Raw genomic sequence first — 23,481 nt, forward strand, 5'->3', positions numbered from 1 at the left:
GAATTCTCTGTTAATTTTGAGTTGGAATTTTCTGTTAATTTTGAGTTGGAATTTTCTGTTAATTTTGAGTTGGAATTTTCTTAATTTTGAGTAGGAATTCTCTGTTAATTTTGTGGTAGTTTGTTTCAAATAGCATCTCTTGTACAGACAGATCGGCACATTAGCCATACACTGTAACTGGAATCACTGGAGTTGCATGTTGTCATTTGAAAGCCATTGGCTTGTAATTGTTGAACAGATGAATGTAGGTTACCCCTTTATTAGATGCTACTTAATAATTACTAACAGTAGCACATATAAAATGTATCTACTATGATTGATTTTTGGCCGACCAGAGACCACTGGATACTGTTTTTGATATTGTATTGAGTTGGGGGCCGCGGTGGCCAAGTGGTTAAGGTGTCCCGACACTTTATCACTAGCCCTCCATCTCTGGGCTGCGAGTTTGAAACATACGTGGGGCAGTTGCCAGGTACTGACTGTAGGTCGGTGGTTTTTCTCTGGGTACTCCGGCTTTCCTCCACCTCTAAAACCTGGTACGTCCTTAAATGACCCTGGCTGTTAATAGGACGTTAAACAAAAACAAACCAAACCAAACAAACCAAAGGTCCCAGTTTTCACTGAGAGGCTACAAAAAAGAACACAATTCTACAAAACCTGTGTAAATATAAAATTTATTTACAATGATGTGATAATTTGCTCAAATCCACCAACCATACTTGTTCTTTTTATATATTTCAAGCCTGAACATGAGTTTTGTTTTAACTGCGCGGAACCAAAAGCTGTGTAGCATTGCTCTGATGTAAGATAAATTAAATACCTTATACTGTATCATAGTATAATTGATTCTTAAAACAAATTTGATGATTCTGTATACAACATAAGCTCTCCTGTCCTTTGGTGTTTTTTGTGTCTCTTTCCTGGTTGTGTATCCTAAGTTTCCTCTGGCCCCAACTCCAGATATTAGACATTTTTATAGAAATATTTATAGAAAAATATCTTCAATGTCCAGCATCTTGTTTTCGGACCAGAGGAAGCTTAGGCTATCTGGATCATATTAAAATTAATATCTATCGATAGTTTTGAACCAGAACTGTGTGATAATTTAATCGAATTTCATATAAAACGACATCACTTTGTTCACTAGTTTCAAAAAGTTGTTTACTTTGGGGGTTCTTTTTTTTAAAGAATTGTTTGCAAAAAAGACCTAACTTTTATTGAAATTGTGTGATAACTGATTTAAGTTACAGGAACTAGAACATACCTAACATAATCACCTTGTTGCTATATCATTTTCCACACTATTTACTATTTCTACAAAAGTCTTTAATTAGCTTGTAAGTTGGAATGGATAAGAAACTTTATAGACTTAACGGGAATTAATACTGTTGTATCCTCTAACAGCAATAGGTGGTCAGAAAACTAATCCAGGTACAAAATCACAGTTTACCTTTATATCTATTGGAATGGACCGGACAACGAGACAGAAACACATGTAATCTAACATCCCCTCCTAGTCCTATTATCAAATTTCAAAGGCTCATATCTGATTTTTATAAATGTTTATCATCGGATATTTATATTTTTATTATTTGTCGAACCTCAAAAGTCTTCAACAACTAACAAGAATGTTAACATCCAATCTAAAATCACAATATGAACCCTTCTTATATTGTAGGACTTCATTGTCTCCCTATGTTCAAACAGATTTTTACAATTACATAAATGTACATGTTATCTTGCATATAGGAGCATTTTAACGGCTAATACAACAACTCTTATGAAATCAGTCTACAATAAATTATATCGGGTTATGATAAATCATATAAAATATGGAGTTTAATGGAACCAACATAATTTCCCAGCCCAGGGACTTGGCATGAATTCCCAACCTAAGACCATATATATGTACTGAATATAACACATGTATATGGAGTGTGGGTTGGGAATTGATGTGCATGCAGTCCTTGTGTTTCTCAGTTATTAACCTTCACAAAAAATAACAAACATATTAGAAGTAAAATTATTTGTAAATGTGTGCCTTACCTTTAAAACATAGTTAAAAAGGACACTGCAAATATACAGTACATGTTACCTTTAAGGTGATGGAAGGTGATTGGAACTATATCAAAATACAACAAATTTCTGATAACACATTTGGACCATACATTCTTTTATGTCTCATAAACTAATTAATATTATTATCTAATTACATGTACATAATTTCAACACAAATACACAATGACATGTATATATATACACATTTAGTTACTTTAGTAATCTTGAGCACACTATGTAAATAGTACTATTTTCACTTTACATATATTTAACACAGTATGGCTATACTTTCGTTTTACATATATTTAACACTAGTCATTTGTAGATTTGCATTTCAACATAAAAGGATAGTTCCTTACAATCTTAGTTCCTTACAATCTAATTGTACACACCTTCATATTGTATGAGTTTCCTCACATATTACAGATTGTTCATTGCCCCTGGCAATACTATCTCAAATGTATTAATTTATCACTATGTAGATTTGAACTAAATCTAAACTGTAATAATGATAATTTTACTACATAAATTGTAAGAATGAAACAATATATTTTTCAACTGAGTACACCTGGCATGTGCTTGACAATATAGGTACATATAGGATATTTTTGTCACGTACATACAATGTTATGATAGAAGAAGCATACAAGTATATTGATCTGTTTTAAAATGTTTCATTGAGTTAGATCAATTAGCTATTATGCAGTGCCAGTGTATACAGGCTACCAAGCATCATCTTCCATGTGCCATCTATAATTTTAATCTCATTCATTTCATATGCACTATTTGTATGTTAAGTTACACTAATTTAATAAGACAGATGTTTAAAATATTTTGACATTGAGTTTTTACAAGCATGATGGGGTGTTATAGTGTAGATGAAAGTAACATTTGCCAGTTTGATCAGTACATGACAAAATAAATATACCTAAACTCTTAGCATTTCAAAATAAAGTGACTCCTAATTGATATACCGCTGTGAATGTGGTAGTGTATTAAATACAATCAAACCAAGGGAGACAAGACAACAATTTATAAAGATACCATAACATACTTTCTGACTTTTAAAAATTTCCACATGGGGTGAAAGTGAATGTCTGAAATTTCAAACCCAGTTTGAAATTTTAGATAATTAGGAAGTTTTCCTGATAATTAATGTCTGATAATTTAGGGTAGACAATAAGGAATCTCCCTCCAAACTAGAGTTACTAATTAATGATTCTAATATTCAAAATACTACTGTTACAGTAGTGATGTTTGTGTTGACAGAATATCTCGTATAACTGTATTACACTACAACATATTGCACTCTAACCACCCTGTATAGGTCAACTCCAGTATATTGAAATCTGGACTGTGTGACTAAGAATTCTTATGAATGAAAGTTTGTTTTCATTACAAGACAAAAAGAAAGAAATATTAATTGTTATGATAATAAAATCACTAACTGTTACAGCATGAATATAAACACACTGACAGGAAAGTTTATACCTGATAATACCTACATACACAGTAGAACTTAGTCAACCAAACGGATAAATACTTAACAAATGTACCTGCAGCGAATCAGAATTAAACTTTGGCAATCAATAATTTAAATCATATATCTACCAACCAATCATTTAAATTGTATTTCTACCAGTCAGGTAAATATCAAACCTATTAATCAACCAACTTACCAAAAAACCAACCAATGAGAGTTGAACGAGTCAACTAATGAAATAAACTTTTAACCAAATCGAATCTGAATTGAACATGTCAACAAATAAGATAAATCTTCTATCAACCAATCAGAGTATAACTCAGTCAACCAATCAGATAGTATACCTAACAACCAGAGTATAACTCAGTCAACCAATCAGATGGTATACCTATCAACCAATCAGAGTATAACTCAGTCAACCAATCAGATGGTATACCTACCAACCAATCAGAGTATAACTCAGTCAACCAATCAGATGGTATACCTAACAACCAATCAGAGTATAACTCAGTCAACCAATCAGATGGTATACCTAACAACCAATCAGAGTATAATTCAGTCAACCAATCAGAGTATAACTCAGTCAACCAATCAGATGGTATACCTAACAACCAATTAGAGTATAACTCAGTCAACCAATCAGATAGTATATATGTACCTACCAACCAATCAGAGTATAACTCAGTCAACCAATCAGATATTATACCTACCAACCAATCAGAGTATAACTCAGTCAACCAATCAGATAGTATACATGTACCTACCAACCAATCAGAGTGTAACTTAGTCAACCAATCAGATAGTATACCTACCAACCAATCAGAGTATAACTTAGTCAACCAATCAGAGTATAACTCAGTCAACCAATCGGATAGTATACCTACCAACCAATCAGAGTATAACTCAGTCAACCAATCAGATAGTATACCTACCAACCAATCAAGAGTACAACTCAAGTCAACTTATCAAATAAATATTACACCTACACACACTCAGAATTGAATATAGTCAACTAAAGAAATAAAGTTTTAACCAATCTTAATCGAACATGTCAACCAATCAAATCAAATTAATTCTATATCCACCAACCAATCAGAGTTGATATTGCATCTATCCATCAGATAATTATACAACCAAATGAAAACGTACAAAATTTTACAACACTCATTTGATATTGCCCAATATACATAGAGTATTTCTCACAAAATGTATTGCAATATTGAGAATTTATTGTAAGTCTATTTGATGTTATAAGATAAGGAACTCCTGAATGAAACAAAACATAGATAGTGTCAGTGATAGTTGCTTTCTTGAATTTAGATTCTTACAAAAGCATCATTTGTATTACAGCTATGAAAGTTAGTACCGGGTATTAAAGAGAATGAAATGATTCTCTTATAACAGGAACTGACCCCTGTACAGGGGAACTACTGAACACATAACAACCAAATTCAGTCTTGCATAAATTAAATACTAACCACATTTCAAAATATACATCACGTACATATACAGGCGATTTAGTTTTATGGAAATATATGATAAATTTATAATGTTCTAATAACTCACATGTATAACTATGACATCTGCCCAATGGAGATGGAACCATGCTGTTGCTATGATCTGATTGACTTGATTATGATTTTTTTTTTTTTTGCATTTTATTAAACACACAAGCACAAAACTCTTAGATCAAGTGATTTTGTGAAAACTAATAATGATGTTTTTTCATCAGAAACTTTGACGAATATTTCATTATCAGTAGTATGATGACAATCACCAAATTGCAGAAACAGATTTATTAGATTTTAAATTAAAAAAATAAAGCCAAAAATACCCATTTGGTGACATGCTGAATAATAGCCAGCTGTATTTCAAATATGAGACTGAAAATTCACATAATATTGTACCACCGATTTATATAAAAATGTTAATGTAAAATGTAAATGAAACAAAGTACCCATAACTGTGTTTTTACCCGATATATACATATCATTAAATAACAACATAACATCATTCTTATTGTGTAGAAATAAAAATAAAAAGTTTAGAATTAGGTCTTGCTTTCAAATCCTGATGCTAAGGGAAAGCTTATAGTGTATATATATCTCCAAAAGTAGCAGGAAATGTTATACGGTGTTAAATCAATTGTAGAGAATCAATTTTGGTGTGTGACTCTACTTATGATAGTTTTACCAATGCCTTAATTTTTCTATTCAACAGAATTAATCGTTACTTGTATTTTGTGAGTATATGTGACAACCTGTCTTTTCTAGGCTAGGTGTTTGTAATAGCTCACTCCGCACCTGATATCCAGCCAGGTGCCTACTTATGGTCAAGCTCATACAGACTACATGTATATACATACTGCTTGATCGTAGCCTACACTTTCCATTATCAACTTACCAGATATTGCATTACACTGTTAACCAACTTATTTGGCCTACCGTAACTGTGATTGGAATTATTTCACCGCGATTAATTTTACAGCATAATTGGTCATCTTTCACAATATAATACTACCGATAACATTTTTTATTTTAAATCAATCCTGTTTTTTTTAATTTTCTATATTCTCTAGTTTCTTTTTCTAAAATTCAACACAGTCATACCCTGGTTGTTGTGAAGAATGGAATAAAAAAGCCTGCCCTCTGTAGCGAAGAGAAAATACAAACTCTACTGCCATAACCAAAGGTGTTTAGATAAGTGAAAAATTGATTATACAGGGTTTTCAGTAGACGTTTTTTAATCCCCAAATTAGATGTGACTCTGGGGATGAAAGAGTTACATGAATCATCTATCTGAGATGTCTTGACTCTGGATTTCTGAGAAGTAGTATTTTAACTTCTTAAATTGCTAACAATTAAGTGTCAACTTGACCCTGTAAACAGCTTTGACCATGATTAAATTTTCTAGTTTTTATACAGTAAATAGCCATGCTTAAAAAGATGTTTCCTGAAATTATTTTCAACAAAGTTATATTTGTGTCCCGTGATAAGGCATTCTTAAACGAATAATATCACCCTGCACAAGTCCCCCAACTAACCCTGCACGCAGTAAATGTATGTAAGTCCCATGTGGTAATACAATGTACATCTAAAATGTACATACAAAATCAGACCATCAATAAATATCAACCAATCAGGGACTGTGACAATCTAATTAAAATTAGACTTGTAATTTCTGCTCTTCTACGATACACTGCAATACAAGATCTTGTATAGGGATTGCAGTGTATCGTAGAGTATCATAGAGTATCGTAGAGGAATGGAAATTACAAGTCTAATTCTAATTAGATCGAGACTGTGATGGCCATCTTAGATGCACATTGGTGTAAATATTTCCTCATATACTGAACTAATAATTGAGAAACTTTTGAAAATGGTGAAGTTGAAGAATTCATGTATTACTGTCAATCTATTAACATTTCAATTTACTGAATTCATATCTCACATTCTCCCTCATTGCAAGAAAACAAAATGGCACCAAAATTACTTCAAAACGAAGAAAAGACTCATATGTTGATATCGATTATTACCCATAAAACAAAAGCTTGTAATAGGTAGAATATTTGTAGTTGTCCAAATTACTGCTGTTTTTTTTTTTGTTTTTTTTAAATGTTGCGGATTTTGAGTTTTAATTAATATTTCAAACACAGAAACATAAATCACACTGACTGTTAACATATATATTACATACACAGAATTTACTATCAGAATGGATTTCTAAATGATAACGGAATCAATTTCAACATCTCTGACAAAATAAATAGATTTAATTACTTATTTCTGTATGTACATGTGAACACAACACTTACTCTAATGACATGTTTACCTGACAGAATATATTGGATGGAATATTTTGAAGAATAAGACAATGTGGCCGCTAGGTGTGAGGATTATAGGTACGTAGTACAGAATTTATCCTGAAATAAGTCTCCTCCCTACATGCACGGTTATAAAAGTTTAGCATTAAAGTTTCAGGAAGACTTATATGTGAACCACTTTTACCTTACATTTAATTCATTTTAAAATTGATGGTTACGCAAAAATGAAGAGGGGGCTAAATTCTAGACAGGGGCTTATTTGAGGGTAAATATGGTACTACAGCATGAACACAACATGAAGTCACCAGATCTGAAGGTCTAAGGTCAGAAGTGACCAAAGTTTTCTCCAGCCACTGAAACACATCTCTCGTTATGATTCAGAAGGTGTCATCTTCATTTCACTTCTATCTTAAAACAATACTTTTGTCACATGATGACAGGTGTATACCTGTATTAACAATGAGCACGGATTTCTTGAAGGTACAGTTGCCCTACACAGAGTAAACCACAAACTGGGATTTCTTGGTTATGAGATATTGAGTGGATTTTAAACTGTATTAATACAAATTTGACATAATCACAATCTGTCTGATATGATTCCATAGATTTTTACCACTATAAATTACCGCTTTGTACAATTAGAATTAATACTATAGGTAACATATAGGTAAAATAATGGTGATAATAAAATTCTGTATTTAGTCTCATAAAATTACCTCCTTTCTAACAAATTCTCCACTCCACAATTCTCATTAAATCTTTGTAGATACATTGTAATACATTAGAATAAATACAGCATTTACAGTGTACCACAGACTTCTTCATACACATGAATAATATGGTTGTCAAGACACTACACTCTATGTTACCATGGAGATCACTACACAAGTTACATAATACCAGTTCAGGCAACAAAGAAATAAAAACAATATGCCATTTCAACGCAGTACGAGATTTTGATCCTGAAATCAGGTGTTTCCTACCCACAAGTCAGGTTATGACTACACAGTCAGGATTGATTCCAGAAGACATGTGTATGATTACCGACATCATTTATACCTACCCACAATCATGTGTTATAAAATTGTGTTATCCAAAAATGTCATGGTGTAATATCCTACACGCAGCTGTATTTGACAGTCATGTGTATGACCTCCCACATGAACACAATCATGGTGTCAACTACCGACAAGTCTCATGGTCATGAGTCTACCACACAGTTTGATCCTCCCAGCACTGATCAACCGACATCATGTGTATGATCTACCGAATCATGGTGTAATCTCTTACAACATTCATGTGTATATCCCCACAATACTGGTGTTGATCTACCCACAGTCATGGTGTATGATCCTACCCACAAGTCATGGTGTATGATCCTTCCGACAAGTCATGGTGTATGATCCTACCCAACAATCATGGTATGATCCTACCACAAGTCATGGTGTATGATCCTACCCACAAGTCATGATCCTACCCGACAAGTCATGGTGTATGATCCTACCCAACAAGTCATGGTGTATGATCCTACCCAACAAGTCATGGTGTATGATCCTACCCGACAAGTCATGGTGTATGATCCTACCCAACAAGTCATGGTGTATGATCCTACCCGACAAGTCATGGTGTATGATCCTACCCGACAAGTCATGGTGTATGATCCTACCCAACAAGTCATGGTGTATGATCCTACCCAACAAGTCATGGTGTATGATCCTACCCGACAAGTCATGGTGTATGATCCTACCCGACAAGTCATGGTGTATGATCCTACCCGACAAGTCATGGTGTATGATCCTACCCGAACAAGTCATGGTGTATGATCCTACCCGACAAGCCATGGTGTATGATCCTACCCAACAAGTCATGGTGTATGATCCTACCCGACAAGTCATGGTGTATGATCCTACCCGACAAGTCATGGTGTATGATCCTACCCAACACAAGTCATGGTGTATGATCCTACCCGACAAGTCATGGTATGATCCTACCCAACAAGTCATGGTGTATGATCCTACCCGACAAGTCATGGTGTATGATCCTACCCGACAAGTCATGGTGTATGATCCTACCCAACAAGTCATGGTGTATGATCCTACCCAACAAGTCATGGTGTATGATCCTACCCAACAAGTCATGGTGTATGATCCTACCCGACAAGTCATGGTGTATGATCCTACCCAACAAGTCATGGTGTATGATCCTACCCGACAAGTCATGGTGTATGATCCTACCCAACAAGTCATGGTGTATGATCCTACCCAACAAGTCATGGTGTATGATCCTACCCAACAAGTCATGGTGTATGATCCTACCCAACAAGTCATGGTGTATGATCCTACCCGACAAGTCATGGTGTATGATCCTACCCAACAAGTCATGGTGTATGATCCTACCCAACAAGTCATGGTGTATGATCCTACCCGACAAGTCATGGTGTATGATCCTACCCAACAAGTCATGGTGTATGATCCTACCCGACAAGTCATGGTGTATGATCCTACCCGACAAGTCATGGTGTATGATCCTACCCGACAAGTCATGGTGTATGATCCTACCCCACAAGTCATGATGTATGATCCTACCCAACAAGTCATGGTGTATGATCCTACCCGACAAGTCATGGTGTATGATCCTACCCGACAAGTCATGGTGTATGATCCTACCCGACAAGTCATGGTGTATGATCCTACCCGACAAGTCATGGTGTATGATCCTACCCGACAAGTCATGGTGTATGATCCTACCCGACAAGTCATGGTGTATGATCCTACCCGACAAGTCATGGTGTATGATCCTACCCGACAAGTCATGGTGTATGATCCTACCCAACAAGTCATGGTGTATGATCCTACCCGACAAGTCATGGTGTATGATCCTACCCGACAAGTCATGGTGTATGATCCTACCCGACAAGTCATGGTGTATGATCCTACCCGACAAGTCATGGTGTATGATCCTACCCGACAAGCCATGGTGTATGATCCTACCCGACAAGTCATGGTGTATGATCCTACCCAACAAGTCATGGTGTATGATCCTACCCGACAAGTCATGGTGTATGATCCTACCCAACAAGTCATGGCGTATGATCCTACCCGACAAGTCATGGTGTATGATCCTACCCAACAAGTCATGATGTATGATCCTACCCGACAAGTCATGATGTATGATCCTACCCGACAAGTCATGGTGTATGATCCTACCCGACAAGTCATGGTGTATGATCCTACCCGACAAGTCATGGTGTATGATCCTACCCGACAAGTCATGGTGTATGATCCTACCCGACAAGTCATGGTGTATGATCCTACCCGACAAGTCACGGTGTATGATCCTACCCGACAAGTCATGGTGTATGATCCTACCCGACAAGTCATGGTGTATGATCCTACCCAACAAGTCATGGTGTATGATCCTACCCAACAAGTCATGGTGTATGATCCTACCCAACAAGTCATGGTGTATGATCCTACCCGACAAGTCATGGTGTATGATCCTACCCGACAAGTCATGGTGTATGATCCTACCCGACAAGTCATGGTGTATGATCCTACCCGACAAGTCATGGTGTATGATCCTACCCGACAAGTCATGGTGTATGATCCTACCCAACAAGTCATGGTGTATGATCCTACCCGACAAGTCATGGTGTATGATCCTACCCAACAAGTCATGATGTATGATCCTACCCGACAAGTCATGGTGTATGATCCTACCCGACAAGTCATGGTGTATGATCCTACCCAACAAGTCATGGTGTATGATCCTACCCAACAAGTCATGGTGTATGATCCTACCCGACAAGTCATGGTGTATGATCCTACCCAACAAGTCATGGTGTATGATCCTACCCGACAAGTCATGGTGTATGATCCTACCCAACAAGTCATGGTGTATGATCCTACCCAACAAGTCATGGTGTATGATCCTACCCGACAAGTCATGGTGTATGATCCTACCCGACAAGTCATGGTGTATGATCCTACCCGACAAGTCATGGTGTATGATCCTACCCAACAAGTCATGGTGTATGATCCTACCCGACAAGTCATGGTGTATGATCCTACCCGACAAGTCATGGTGTATGATCCTACCCGACAAGTCATGGTGTATGATCCTACCCAACAAGTCATGGTGTATGATCCTACCCAACAAGTCATGGTGTATGATCCTACCCGACAAGTCATGGTGTATGATCCTACCCAACAAGTCATGGTGTATGATCCTACCCGACAAGTCATGGTGTATGATCCTACCCGACAAGTCATGGTGTATGATCCTACCCGACAAGTCATGGTGTATGATCCTACCCGACAAGTCATGGTGTATGATCCTACCCGACAAGTCATGGTGTATGATCCTACCAGACAAGTCATGGTGTATGATCCTACCCAACAAGTCATGGTGTATGATCCTACCCGACAAGTCATGGTGTATGATCCTACCCGACAAGTCATGGTGTATGATCCTACCCGACAAGTCATGGTGTATGATCCTACCCGACAAGTCATGGTGTATGATCCTACCCAACAAGTCATGGTGTATGATCCTACCCGACAAGTCATGGTGTATGATCCTACCCGACAAGTCATGGTGTATGATCCTACCCGACAAGTCATGGTGTATGATCCTACCCGACAAGTCATGGTGTATGATCCTACCCGACAAGTCATGGTGTATGATCCTACCCAACAAGTCATGGTGTATGATCCTACCCGACAAGTCATGGTGTATGATCCTACCCAACAAGTCATGGTGTATGATCCTACCCGACAAGTCATGGTGTATGATCCTACCCACAAGTCATGGTGTATGATCCTACCCGACAAGTCATGGTGTATGATCCTACCCAACAAGTCATGGTGTATGATCCTACCCAACAAGTCATGGTGTATGATCCTACCCGACAAGTCATGGTGTATGATCCTACCCGACAAGTCATGGTGTATGATCCTACCCGACAAGTCATGGTGTATGATCCTACCCGACAAGTCATGGTGTATGATCCTACCCAACAAGTCATGGTGTATGATCCTACCCGACATGTCATGATGTATGATCCTACCCGACAAGTCATGGTGTATGATCCTACCCAACAAGTCATGGCGTATGATCCTACCCGACAAGCCATGGTGTATGATCCTACCCAACAAGTCATGGTGTATGATCCTACCCGACATGTCATGATGTATGATCCTACCCGACAAGTCATGGTGTATGATCCTACCCAACAAGTCATGGCGTATGATCCTACCCGACAAGCCATGGTGTATGATCCTACCCAACAAGTCATGGTGTATGATCCTACCCAACAAGTCATGGTGTATGATCCTACCCAACAAGTCATGGCGTATGATCCTACCCGACAACTCATGGTGTATGATCCTACCCAACAAGTCATGGTGTATGATCCTACCCGACAAGTCATGGTGTATGATCCTACCCAACAAGTCATGGTGTATGATCCTACCCAACAAGTCATGGTGTATGATCCTACCCAACAAGTCATGGTGTATGATCCTACCCAACAAGTCATGGTGTATGATCCTACCCGACAAGTCATGGTGTATGATCCTACCCGACAAGTCATGGTGTATGATCCTACCCAACATTTCATGGTGAATAAATTTAAGATCAATGTATGAGCCGCACCTAAATAAAACATTGGTTATGACAGAAAATCTCCAGCCATCCACTTCACGTGGGAAATCTCAGATAAGACCACAGTACAATGTATTTGAGAACACTTTAATACCAGCCAGGAATCCCAGGAGCCTTTATATTCTGGAATGAGATCAACTGGCATGGGCTTCCTGCTGGTACAAAATGAGGATTTACTTCAACTGGAAATTTGTGTGTGACCACCCTCACTTTGATATCCTGGAATGTCAGCGCTCTCTCAGGAAAAGTTTTGTAGACAGGAATGGTAGTAGATTTCATAATAGATAATAATTTTTCTGTCCTCTGAAGATCACAAGGTTTCATCAGTCCGGAATAGTCTCAGGTCACAATGAATTTTAACTACCCAGGTATGATTATAATGTAGAGTGATTCACTGCCTTGTTTCAGGTTTTTAACTTTGTCTTTAAATGTTGTTTAGAAATACCATTTAGTGGTTTCTGCACAAACCCATTTGTCTTTTTATGATTCACAAATAAAGTTTCTTCATCACTAGTAAAGTCTGACTCAGATATCATCACACTGCTGTTTTGGATTTTTCCTGCAAAGAAAAATAGAAAAAAATGTTCCAGATCTGATCATCATTTGGCACCAACTCTTAAATTTGTGCTCTACTCTAAAGGTTAGTTCAGTATTTGTAAAATTAGTAGTTGTGTAATGAGTTTTTGTAAAATTCACATCATTTTTATTTTATGCTTCACTCATTGTGGTATGAAGATGGTTTGAGAGTATGGAGAATGCTTAAGTGTGAAAATGGCTCCACAAATAATGAAATCAAAAATAAAGATATGACATTTTGGAATGCATAGTTACTGTAAGACCTAAATATAAAGCAGCCTTTTTATACATAATGATTTGACATATAGACCATCTTAGATACATGTAATGTTATTTTATAAATTAAACCTTCATTATAAATATTGTACATGTATCATAATGAAATACATAAATAAAAAAAACGAGATCCCAAAGGGATCTTGGTGCCCACTATGGAATGATCCAATATATATCAGTCAAATGAAAAAATGATCTTTTCTCTTCTTTTCCCTTCTTTCACTCTTTCAAAACATTTAATAACTTTATATAACACTATATAACAGGAACAACCTGCAATTGTCAAAATACAAGATGCCCATACTCTTTGTCATCCATTAAGTTCTTTCAATCAGACTTGCATGCTCAACTGAGACCATTAGAGGCCCCTCAAATTTGTGAAAGACCCATTATGGCCATTTAATACTCTTAGGAAATTGTTTTAACAATGCAGTTTTAATTGTCAAAATTCCAGATGGTTGTCTGTTGGCCATGTTGTGGTCAGGTTGGTTCTATACAGGAATATGCATAACTAGGGATGAAGGGGAATCTACATATGAAATTAGAGAACAAGCAATAACAAACTTCAATTGCCAAAATCCAAGATGTCCACCTGTCAGCCATGTTGTTTTCTGATCGGTCCCAAAATACAATATGCACAACCTGAGACCAAGGGGAACTTGCATGTGAAATTTGGGAAAGATCCCTTTAGTACGTTCTGAGAACTATCTGTAACAAACTTCAATTGCCAAAATCCTAGATGTCCGCCTGTCGGCGATATTGTTTTCCAATCAACCCCAAAATGCAATATGCACAACTAGGGATCAAGTGGAACCTACATATGAAATTTGAGAAAGATCCCTTCAGAACTTTCTGAGAACTAGCGATAACAATCCTCAATTGTCAAAATCCAAGATGACTGCCTGTCGGCCATGTTGTTTTTCGATCGGTCCTTAAAATGTAATATGCACAACTATGGACCAAGGCAAACCTACATATAAAATTTGAGTAAGATCCCTTCAGTAATTTCTGATAAATAGTGATAACAAGAATTGTTTATGGAAGGACAAATGGATGGACCACAGATGCAGGTCGATTTGAAGAAACCACCATCTGTTGATGGTTGGCTAAAAAAATTAATGAAGTGTTTTATTTTCTAATTGATTGACCAATAAAATTTGTTGTCTTTTGCGGAATTTGTATTTAACAGAAATGTAATCAAGTAATAAACAGACTGTTTAGCTTAGCCTTCTGTAATAAATATACTTCACATATGTGTAGCCCAAAGCATATACCTGATGGAGGTCTCTGGTGTAATAGAAATGTTATAGCCAAACTTGTGACAAAAGGATTTGCCATCATTGTAATATCTGTATACACAATCAAGTGTCAAGTATCAAAAACGTTACCCATAAATGAACAGCTTATCATGTTGTGCTCTGTGTTTCTGAAATGTCCATTATATGAGTGCATGCATCAGATGTCTGTAATCAATTATAAATACCGTATTTAACCTTATAAGTGAACCACTTACAAAAACACAAAAGGAGTGCACTCAATTAAAACAGGAGAAAACATTTCTGTGTGCAATTTGTTTGGAAAAATTTATTTTTTTTTAGAATTAACATTATTATCTTAATGAAGTGTAAATAACCAGAGTCTTTGGTTAAATCACTGGAGATAATATTGGCAAATCAATGAGGTAAGTAGCTTTTTATATGTTTCAATTAACAAACACATCCTCTTTTCTTGAAAATAGATGGGGTGTGCTTATATGGGCAAGTGCACTTATAAGATTACATACGGTATGTACTGTAGAGGTTTGTAAATGTGTAATGTTCCTTATATATAGCTTTTGTATAGGACTAAGTGTTCCATATTTGTCAATCACATCTATTTCGATAAGGCAGATTCACTCATTTTCACCAGAAAGACATAAAATTCAGTCAAACTTGTTTACTGTTCAAATTTTAATCACTTGTATATATTTCCAAAGAAAGGGCAGTGTAAACATATGGTTTTGAAAAAAAATTGCATTAATTTGTAAAATGTATTTCTTCATTAATATACTTTTTTCTGCAGCTTGAACTATTTTTGAATGTGGGTCATTTCTCCCATGATGGAAACTGTGATATGTGTGTAAGCCTGGTGTTTTAATGAACTGTTCGTGAGGCAGGAGTTTGTATTCAAAGATACATGGAACAAATAGTTATACAATAATGTATCACTGATCATTGAACACATTTTGATGAGATTACAAACATCAAGGGAGATAACCCACAATCTTTGTACCAATAAAATATCCATCCCACCCCAGGACTCCAGGTTTTGTTAAGGGGTACCTCCTTTAGAATTTATTTCATAAATTACAAGGAAGTAATAGGAAGGTAATCCAACCATGGATAGAAGTGATCTATTTTGGAGTCCTGGGGTCAGGAAGGTTTTTTAATACAAAAGCCCGAACATGCTTGACAACCCTCACAACTAAATACTCACCTCACAAAAGTTTTTTTTTTAACTCTGTATTTATCGGCTGCAGAAACAAATTGATGATGAATTAAAGGAGTTTTATGTTCTCTTTGATGCTCTTGCCTCCAATAAGGGGAAATTACTCTGCCTTACTTCAGTAACAAAGGGACTTCACCCTGCCTTACACCAGTAACAAGGGGACATCACCCTACCTTACACCAGTAACAAGGGGACATCACTCTGCCTTACACCAGTAACAAGGGGACATCACTCTGCCTTACACCAGTAACAAGGGGACATCACTCTGCCTTACACCAGTAACAAGGGGACATCACTCTGCCTTACACCAGTAACAAGGGGACATCGCCCTCCCTTACATCAGTAACAAGGGGACATTGCCCTCCCTTACACCAGTAACAAGGGGACATCACCCTCCCTTATTTCATAAACAAAGGGACATCACCCTGTTTTACAAGGGGACTCTTGCCTCCAATAAGGGGACATCACCCTCCCTTACATCAGTAACAAGGGGACATCGCCCTCCCTTACATCAGTAACAAGGGAACATCGCCCTCCCTTACATCAGCAATAAGGGGACATCACCCTCCCTTACACCAGTAACAAGCGGACATCGCCCTCCCTTACTTCAGTAACAAGGGGACATCACCCTCCCTTACACCAGTAACAAGGGGACATTACTCTGCCTTACACCAGTAACAAGGGGACATCACCCTCCCTTACATCAGTAACAAGGGGACATTGCCCTCCCTTACTACAGTAACAAGGGGACATTGCCCTCCCTTACTTCAGTAACAAGGGCACATCACTCTGCCTTACTTCAGTAACAAAGGGACATCACCCTGTCTTACTTCAGTAACAAAGGGACATCACCCTCCCTTACTTCAGTAACAAGGGGACATCACCCTCCCTTACACCAGTAACAAGGGGACATCACTCTGCCTTACATCAGTAACAAGGGGACATCACCCTCCCTTACATCAGTAACAAGGGGACATCGCCCTCCCTTACACCAGTAACAAGGGGACATCGCCCTCCCTTACATCAGCAATAAGGGGACATCACCCTCCCTTACACCAGTAACAAGCGGACATCGCCCTCCCTTACTTCAGTAACAAGGGGACATCACCCTCCCTTACACCAGTAACAAGGGGACATTACTCTGCCTTACACCAGTAACAAGGGGACATCACCCTCCCTTACATCAGTAACAAGGGGACATTGCCCTCCCTTACTTCAGTAACAAGGGGACATTGCCCTCCCTTACTTCAGTAACAAGGGCACATCACTCTGCCTTACTTCAGTAACAAAGGGACATCACCCTGTCTTACTTCAGTAACAAAGGGACATCACCCTCCCTTACTTCAGTAACAAGGGGACATCACCCTCCCTTACACCAGTAACAAGGGGACATCACTCTGCCTTACATCAGTAACAAGGGGACATCACCCTCCCTTACATCAGTAACAAGGGGACATCGCCCTCCCTTACACCAGTAACAAGGGGACATCGCCCTCCCTTACACCAGTAACAAGGAAACATCACCCGGTCTTACACCAGTAACAAGGAAACATCACCCGGTCTTACACCAGTAACAAGGGGACATCACCCTCCCTTACACCAGTAACAAGGGGACATCGCCCTCCCTTACACCAGTAACAAGGGGACATCGCCCTCCCTTACACCAGTAACAAGGAAACATCACCCGGTCTTACACCAGTAACAAGGGGACATCACCCTCCCTTACACCAGTAACAAGGGGACATCACTCTGCCTTACATCAGTAACAAGGGGACATCACCCTCCCTTACATCAGTAACAAGGGGACATCGCCCTCCCTTACACCAGTAACAAGGGGACATCGCCCTCCCTTACACCAGTAACAAGGAAACATCACCCGGTCTTACACCAGTAACAAGGGGACATCGCCCTCCCTTACACCAGTAACAAGGAAACATCACCCGGTCTTACACCAGTAACAAGGGGACATCACCCTCCCTTACACCAGTAACAAGGGGACATTACTCTGCCTTACACCAGTAACAAGGGGACATCACCCTCCCTTACACCAGTAACAAGGGGACATCACCCTCCCTTACACCAGTAACAAGGGACATCACCCTCCCTTATACCAGTAACAAGGGGACACCGCCCTCCCTTACATCAGTAATAAAGGGACATCACCCTGTCTTACTTCAGTAATAAAGGGACAGCACCCTGTCTTACTTCAGTAACAAAGGGACATCACCCTGCCTTACTTCAGTAACAAAGGGACATCACCCTCCCTTACATCAGTAACAAAGGGCACATCACCCTCCCTTACACCAGTAACAAGGGGACATCACCCTCCCTTACACCAGTAACAAGGGGACATCACCCTGCCTTACTTCAGTAACAAAGGGACATCACTCTGTCTTACTTCAGTAACAAGGGGACATCACCCTACCTTACATGTATTTCAGCAACAAAGGGACATCACCCTGCCTTACTTCAGTAACAAAGGGACATCACCCTGCCTAACCTCAGTAACAAGTGGATATCACCCTGTTTTACCAAAGTAACAAGGATACATTGTCTTGTCTTACCTTAGTAACTAGGGAAATCCCCGATTTTAAGAATGTACCTAGTTAAATTAGCAAGGGAAATCCCCCTGATTTTAAGAGAGTATCTAGCTAATTAGCCAAGGAGATCCCCCTGATTTTAAGTGTAAGAGATCCCCCTGATTTTAAGTGTATCTAGCTGATTAGCTAGGAAATCCCCCCTGATTTTAAGTATGCCTAGCTAATTAGCCAGGGAAATCCCCCTGATTTTAATTGTATCTAGCTAATTAGCCAGGGAAATCCCCCTGATTTTAATTGTATCTAGCTAATTAGCCAGGGAGATCCCCCTGATTTTACCACTCTACCTCCCCATGATTAGTTGCATGCCTTTAACCCACTGTTAAGTTACACCAGTACTCACCTTACATTACCAAATTTTAAAGCGTTTGGTGCTCTGTATATAGAAACTAAAATAGTGGGGTATTTATAAAAAGTGTTTATTTTTGCCATGTGTGATACTTGGTCTGTTTCTTACTCTCATGAAGCAGTCTTTGATTTTTATGTAAGTGTAAGTAAAATCATCCTGTCCATTACTCTAATGAAACAGTCTTTGATTTTTATGTAAGTGTTAATAAAATAGTTTTGTCCATTACTTTCATAAAGCAGTCTTTGATTTGTATGTGATTGTTAATAAGTTACTGTAACAATACTAAATTACTGAGAAACCTTATGTGTATAATAAAAGCTGGATATTACATGTGATCCACTGACTAGCTATACTCATGGAGCAGTCTTCGATTTTTATAAGATTGTTGGTAAGTTACAATACTTAATTACTTAGAAACCTTATGTCAGATTGTGTATACTAAAAGCTGGATATTACATGTGATCCACTGACTAAGGTTGGATAAAGGTCTGAAGTGATCATTCTTATAACTGGTTTTCTTCCTCACAAACAACAAGGGATGGGTGATAAATGAAATCACTCAGTAAAGAATTTCAAAATGGACATTGACGTGAAAAGTGTTTGGACACCAAAACAGATCAATTTTAAAGAAATGGTGACAAATCTTAATACTAGGTAACAAATCCTACACGACATGTAAGACAGAGTCGTTTACTTAATGACAATTTAATGTGCAGTGAACTGGACCTTGTTAATATATTAACTCTAAACTTTATTTCTGGACTTTTTAAAAATTGGAATGACTTTTTGTTCTTATTACTTTATCAATGCCTGTATGTCAAGGTTGTCAAAGTGTATCTTTCACTATATGAGAAGATATAAATCATGAAAATTTTATGCATTAAGTGAAGAATTATACATCAAAAATTATTCTAGCTATTTACAATTTTCCAATTTAGGACACAACCATCAAATGATGGTGGACACACCCACTTCAGTATTGAGGGTACAGACACTTATTATAGCCTATAAACTCTTCTGTACAGCTGATGGCTACTCACCTTTAGGTAAGAGTTCCATCTCGTCTTTATAATCAACCTCCTGTAACAGGGAGTACCTATGTCTTTTCTTTGTCCTCCATTTACACTTACACCTACAACAGATATAAAGCATATAAATACTTACTGTAATTATCGTGTAATGAGCTCAGTAGGTCAACACGTCTCTTTTATTAAAAGTTGTAGCTGTGAGGATATTAATATATGAACACACATCAATGTTATCCTGGTCACCATCCACAGCTATTAACCACTTTTTTTATTGACAAATAAAAAATAAAGTTACCGTAACTATCCATACCTATTTAATGATCATGGTCAATTACTAACACAAAATAAAACTAACAAACCACAGAATAAACTTGCTGAAAGATTTTTTTAACACCTTTTTTGTCTGAAGCAATAGAATTCTTTCTGTATTGTTTTTTTTTCCCAAGATGAAATAGAAGTTCTTTAAGATTTGAGTTTGTCTTATTGATGTTTTAACAATGTTAAAGATTTGTACTTACCTGCGTTTTTTACAGAAACAGACGATGCCCCAGACCATGGCAGCCTGACTGACAACGACCAGAAACGTGATAATCACCACATACAGCACACTCCAATCTAAGGGAGACAACACACCCTCATCATGATATACATCATTGTAATCACCGGTCACTACTCAGTAAATTATGATCTCAGATTCTAAATTGTCTTAATGAGATTGAAATCACCAGTCACTACTCAGTAAATTATGATCTCAGATTCTAAATTGTCTTAATGAGATTGTAATCACCGGTCACTACTCAGTAAATTATGATCTCAGATTCTAAATTGTCTTAATGAGATTGAAATCACCAGTCACTACTCAGTAAATTTTAATCTCAGATTCTAAATTGTCTTAATGAGATTGAAATCAACGGTCACTACTCAGTAAATTACAATCTCAGATTCTAAATTGTCTTAATGAGATTGAAATCACCGGTCACTACTCAGTAAATTATGATCTCAGATTCTAAATTGTCTTATTCACATTGTTTTATAATAACATAATTACTAACACTTTTTCACATTGTTTCATAATAACATAATTACTAACACTTTTTCAATCATTTTCAAATTTGATGAAAAATTAAAAAGCCCAAAATCTTTGCCAGCACTGAGCTACATACTGTATGCCTTGTTGAAATCATTGATGAAACACCTAATAAATGACATGAAAATAACTGTTAGATTTTAGAAATACAATGTACTTCTCTCTTGATCATAAATTATTAAGATATACTTACTACAATTACTCTCTCCATCCATAAAATAGGCAACAAAGAGATCCTGCATCCAGAACGCCTCACACACACACTTCCTTGTTTTAATATCACAGTGGCCATGGTTTGAACAGTTATTTTGACAAACTGAAAACAAACATACAAGGATGCAATAAAGCAAGAACGGATTACAGGACCGAGTATCAAAATAAGGTATACAATACAGAGATTACAGGTGAAGGTGTCAAAATAAGGTATACAATATAGAGATTATAGGACAGAGTATCAAAATAAGGTATACAATACAGAGATTACAGGACCGAGTATCAAAATTAGGTATACAATACAGAGATTATAGGACAATGTATACAATACAGAGATTATAGGACCGAGCATCAAAATTAGGTATACAATACAGAGATTATAGGACCGAGCATCAAAATAAGGTATACAATACAGAGATTACAGGTGAAGGTGTCAAAATAAGGTATACAATATAGAGATTATAGGACAGAGTATCAAAATAAGGTATACAATACAGAGATTACAGGACCGAGTATCAAAATTAGGTATACAATACAGAGATTATAGGACAATGTATACAATACAGAGATTATAGGACCGAGCATCAAAATTAGGTATACAATACAGAGATTATAGGACAGAGTATCAAAATAAGGTATACAATACAGAGATTACAGGTGAGAGTATCAAAATAAGGTATACAATATAGAGATTATAGGACAGAGTATACAATATAGAGATTATAGGACAGAGTATCAAAATAAGGTATACAATACAGAGATTATAGGACAGAGTATACAATACAGAGATTATAGGACAGAGTATACAATACAGAGATTATAGGACAGAGTATACAATACAGAGATTATAGGACAGAGTATCAAAATAAGGTATACAATACAGAAATTACAGGACAGAGTATCAAAATAAGGTATATAATACAGAGATTACAGGACAGAGTATCAAAATAAGGTATACAATACAGAGATTATAGGACAGAGTATACAATATAGAGATTATAGGACAGAGTATCAAAATAAGGTATACAATACAGAGATTACAGGACAGAGTATCAAAATAAGGTATACAATACAGAGATTATAGGACAGAGTATACAATATAGAGATTACAGGACAGAGTATCAAAATAAGGTATACAATACAGAGATTATAGGACAGAGTATCAAAATAAGGTATACAATACAGAGATTACAGGACAGAGCATATAATACAGAGATTATAGGGCAGAGTATCAAAATAAGGTATACAATACAGAGATTACACGACAGAGTATAAAAATAAGGTATACAATACAGAGATTATAGGACAGAGTATCAAAATAAGGTATACAATATAGAGATTATAGGACAGAGTATACAATACAGAGATTACAGGACAGAGTATCAAAATAAGGTATACAATACAGAGATTATAGGACAGAGTATATAATACAGAGATTATAGGACAGAGTATCAAAATAAGGTATACAATACAGAGATTATAGGACAGAGTATCAAAATAAGGTATACAATACAGAGATTATAGGACAGAGTATACAATACAGAGATTATAGGACAGAGTATCAAAATAAGGTATACAATACAGAGATTACAGGACCGAGTATCAAAATAAGGTATACAATACAGAGATTACAGGACAGAGTATCAAAATAAGGTATATAATACAGAGATTACAGGACCGAGTATCAAAATAAGGTATATAATACAGAGATTACAGGACAGAGTATCAAAATAAGGTATACAATATAGAGATTACAGGACAGAGTATCAAAATAAGGTATACAATACAGAGATTATAGTACAGAGTATACAATACAGAGATTATAGGACAGAGTATCAAA

The 23,481-nt window shown here is 37.0% G+C and overlaps 1 protein-coding gene and 1 long non-coding RNA gene across 4 annotated transcripts in view; both read right to left on the reverse strand.

Moving 5' to 3' along the window:
• Positions 1–655: 655 nt before the first annotated feature.
• LOC117316128 lies at positions 656–8,319 on the reverse strand. Its single transcript, XR_004529827.1, has 2 exons — positions 4,200–8,319; positions 656–4,073 (listed from the first exon to the last, which is right to left on the reverse strand). It is a non-coding gene; the product is annotated as an uncharacterized LOC117316128 (long non-coding RNA).
• A 4,558-nt stretch (positions 8,320–12,877) lies between these two features.
• LOC117316702 (dyslexia-associated protein KIAA0319-like protein) overlaps positions 12,878–23,481 on the reverse strand; it is a 63,853-nt gene continuing 53,249 nt past the window's right edge. The window contains exons 25-29 of one of the 3 annotated variants that reach the window (XM_033871450.1): positions 21,622–21,744; positions 20,860–20,956; positions 20,354–20,445; positions 19,308–19,353; positions 13,452–13,587 (exon numbers count right to left, since the gene is read on the reverse strand). In XM_033871450.1, coding sequence (XP_033727341.1) covers positions 13,554–13,587; positions 19,308–19,353; positions 20,354–20,445; positions 20,860–20,956; positions 21,622–21,744 — 392 coding nt within the window. In that variant the 3' untranslated portion in view covers positions 13,452–13,553. Of the gene's footprint in view, positions 13,588–16,189; positions 16,393–19,307; positions 19,354–20,353; positions 20,446–20,859; positions 20,957–21,621; positions 21,745–23,481 lie in introns of those variants that run through there. The other 2 variants (XM_033871448.1, XM_033871451.1) reach the window with 2 other exon arrangements.

The sequence above is a fragment of the Pecten maximus genome, chromosome 18, assembly GCF_902652985.1.
Source record: "Pecten maximus chromosome 18, xPecMax1.1, whole genome shotgun sequence".
NCBI lineage: Eukaryota > Metazoa > Mollusca > Bivalvia > Pectinida > Pectinidae > Pecten > Pecten maximus.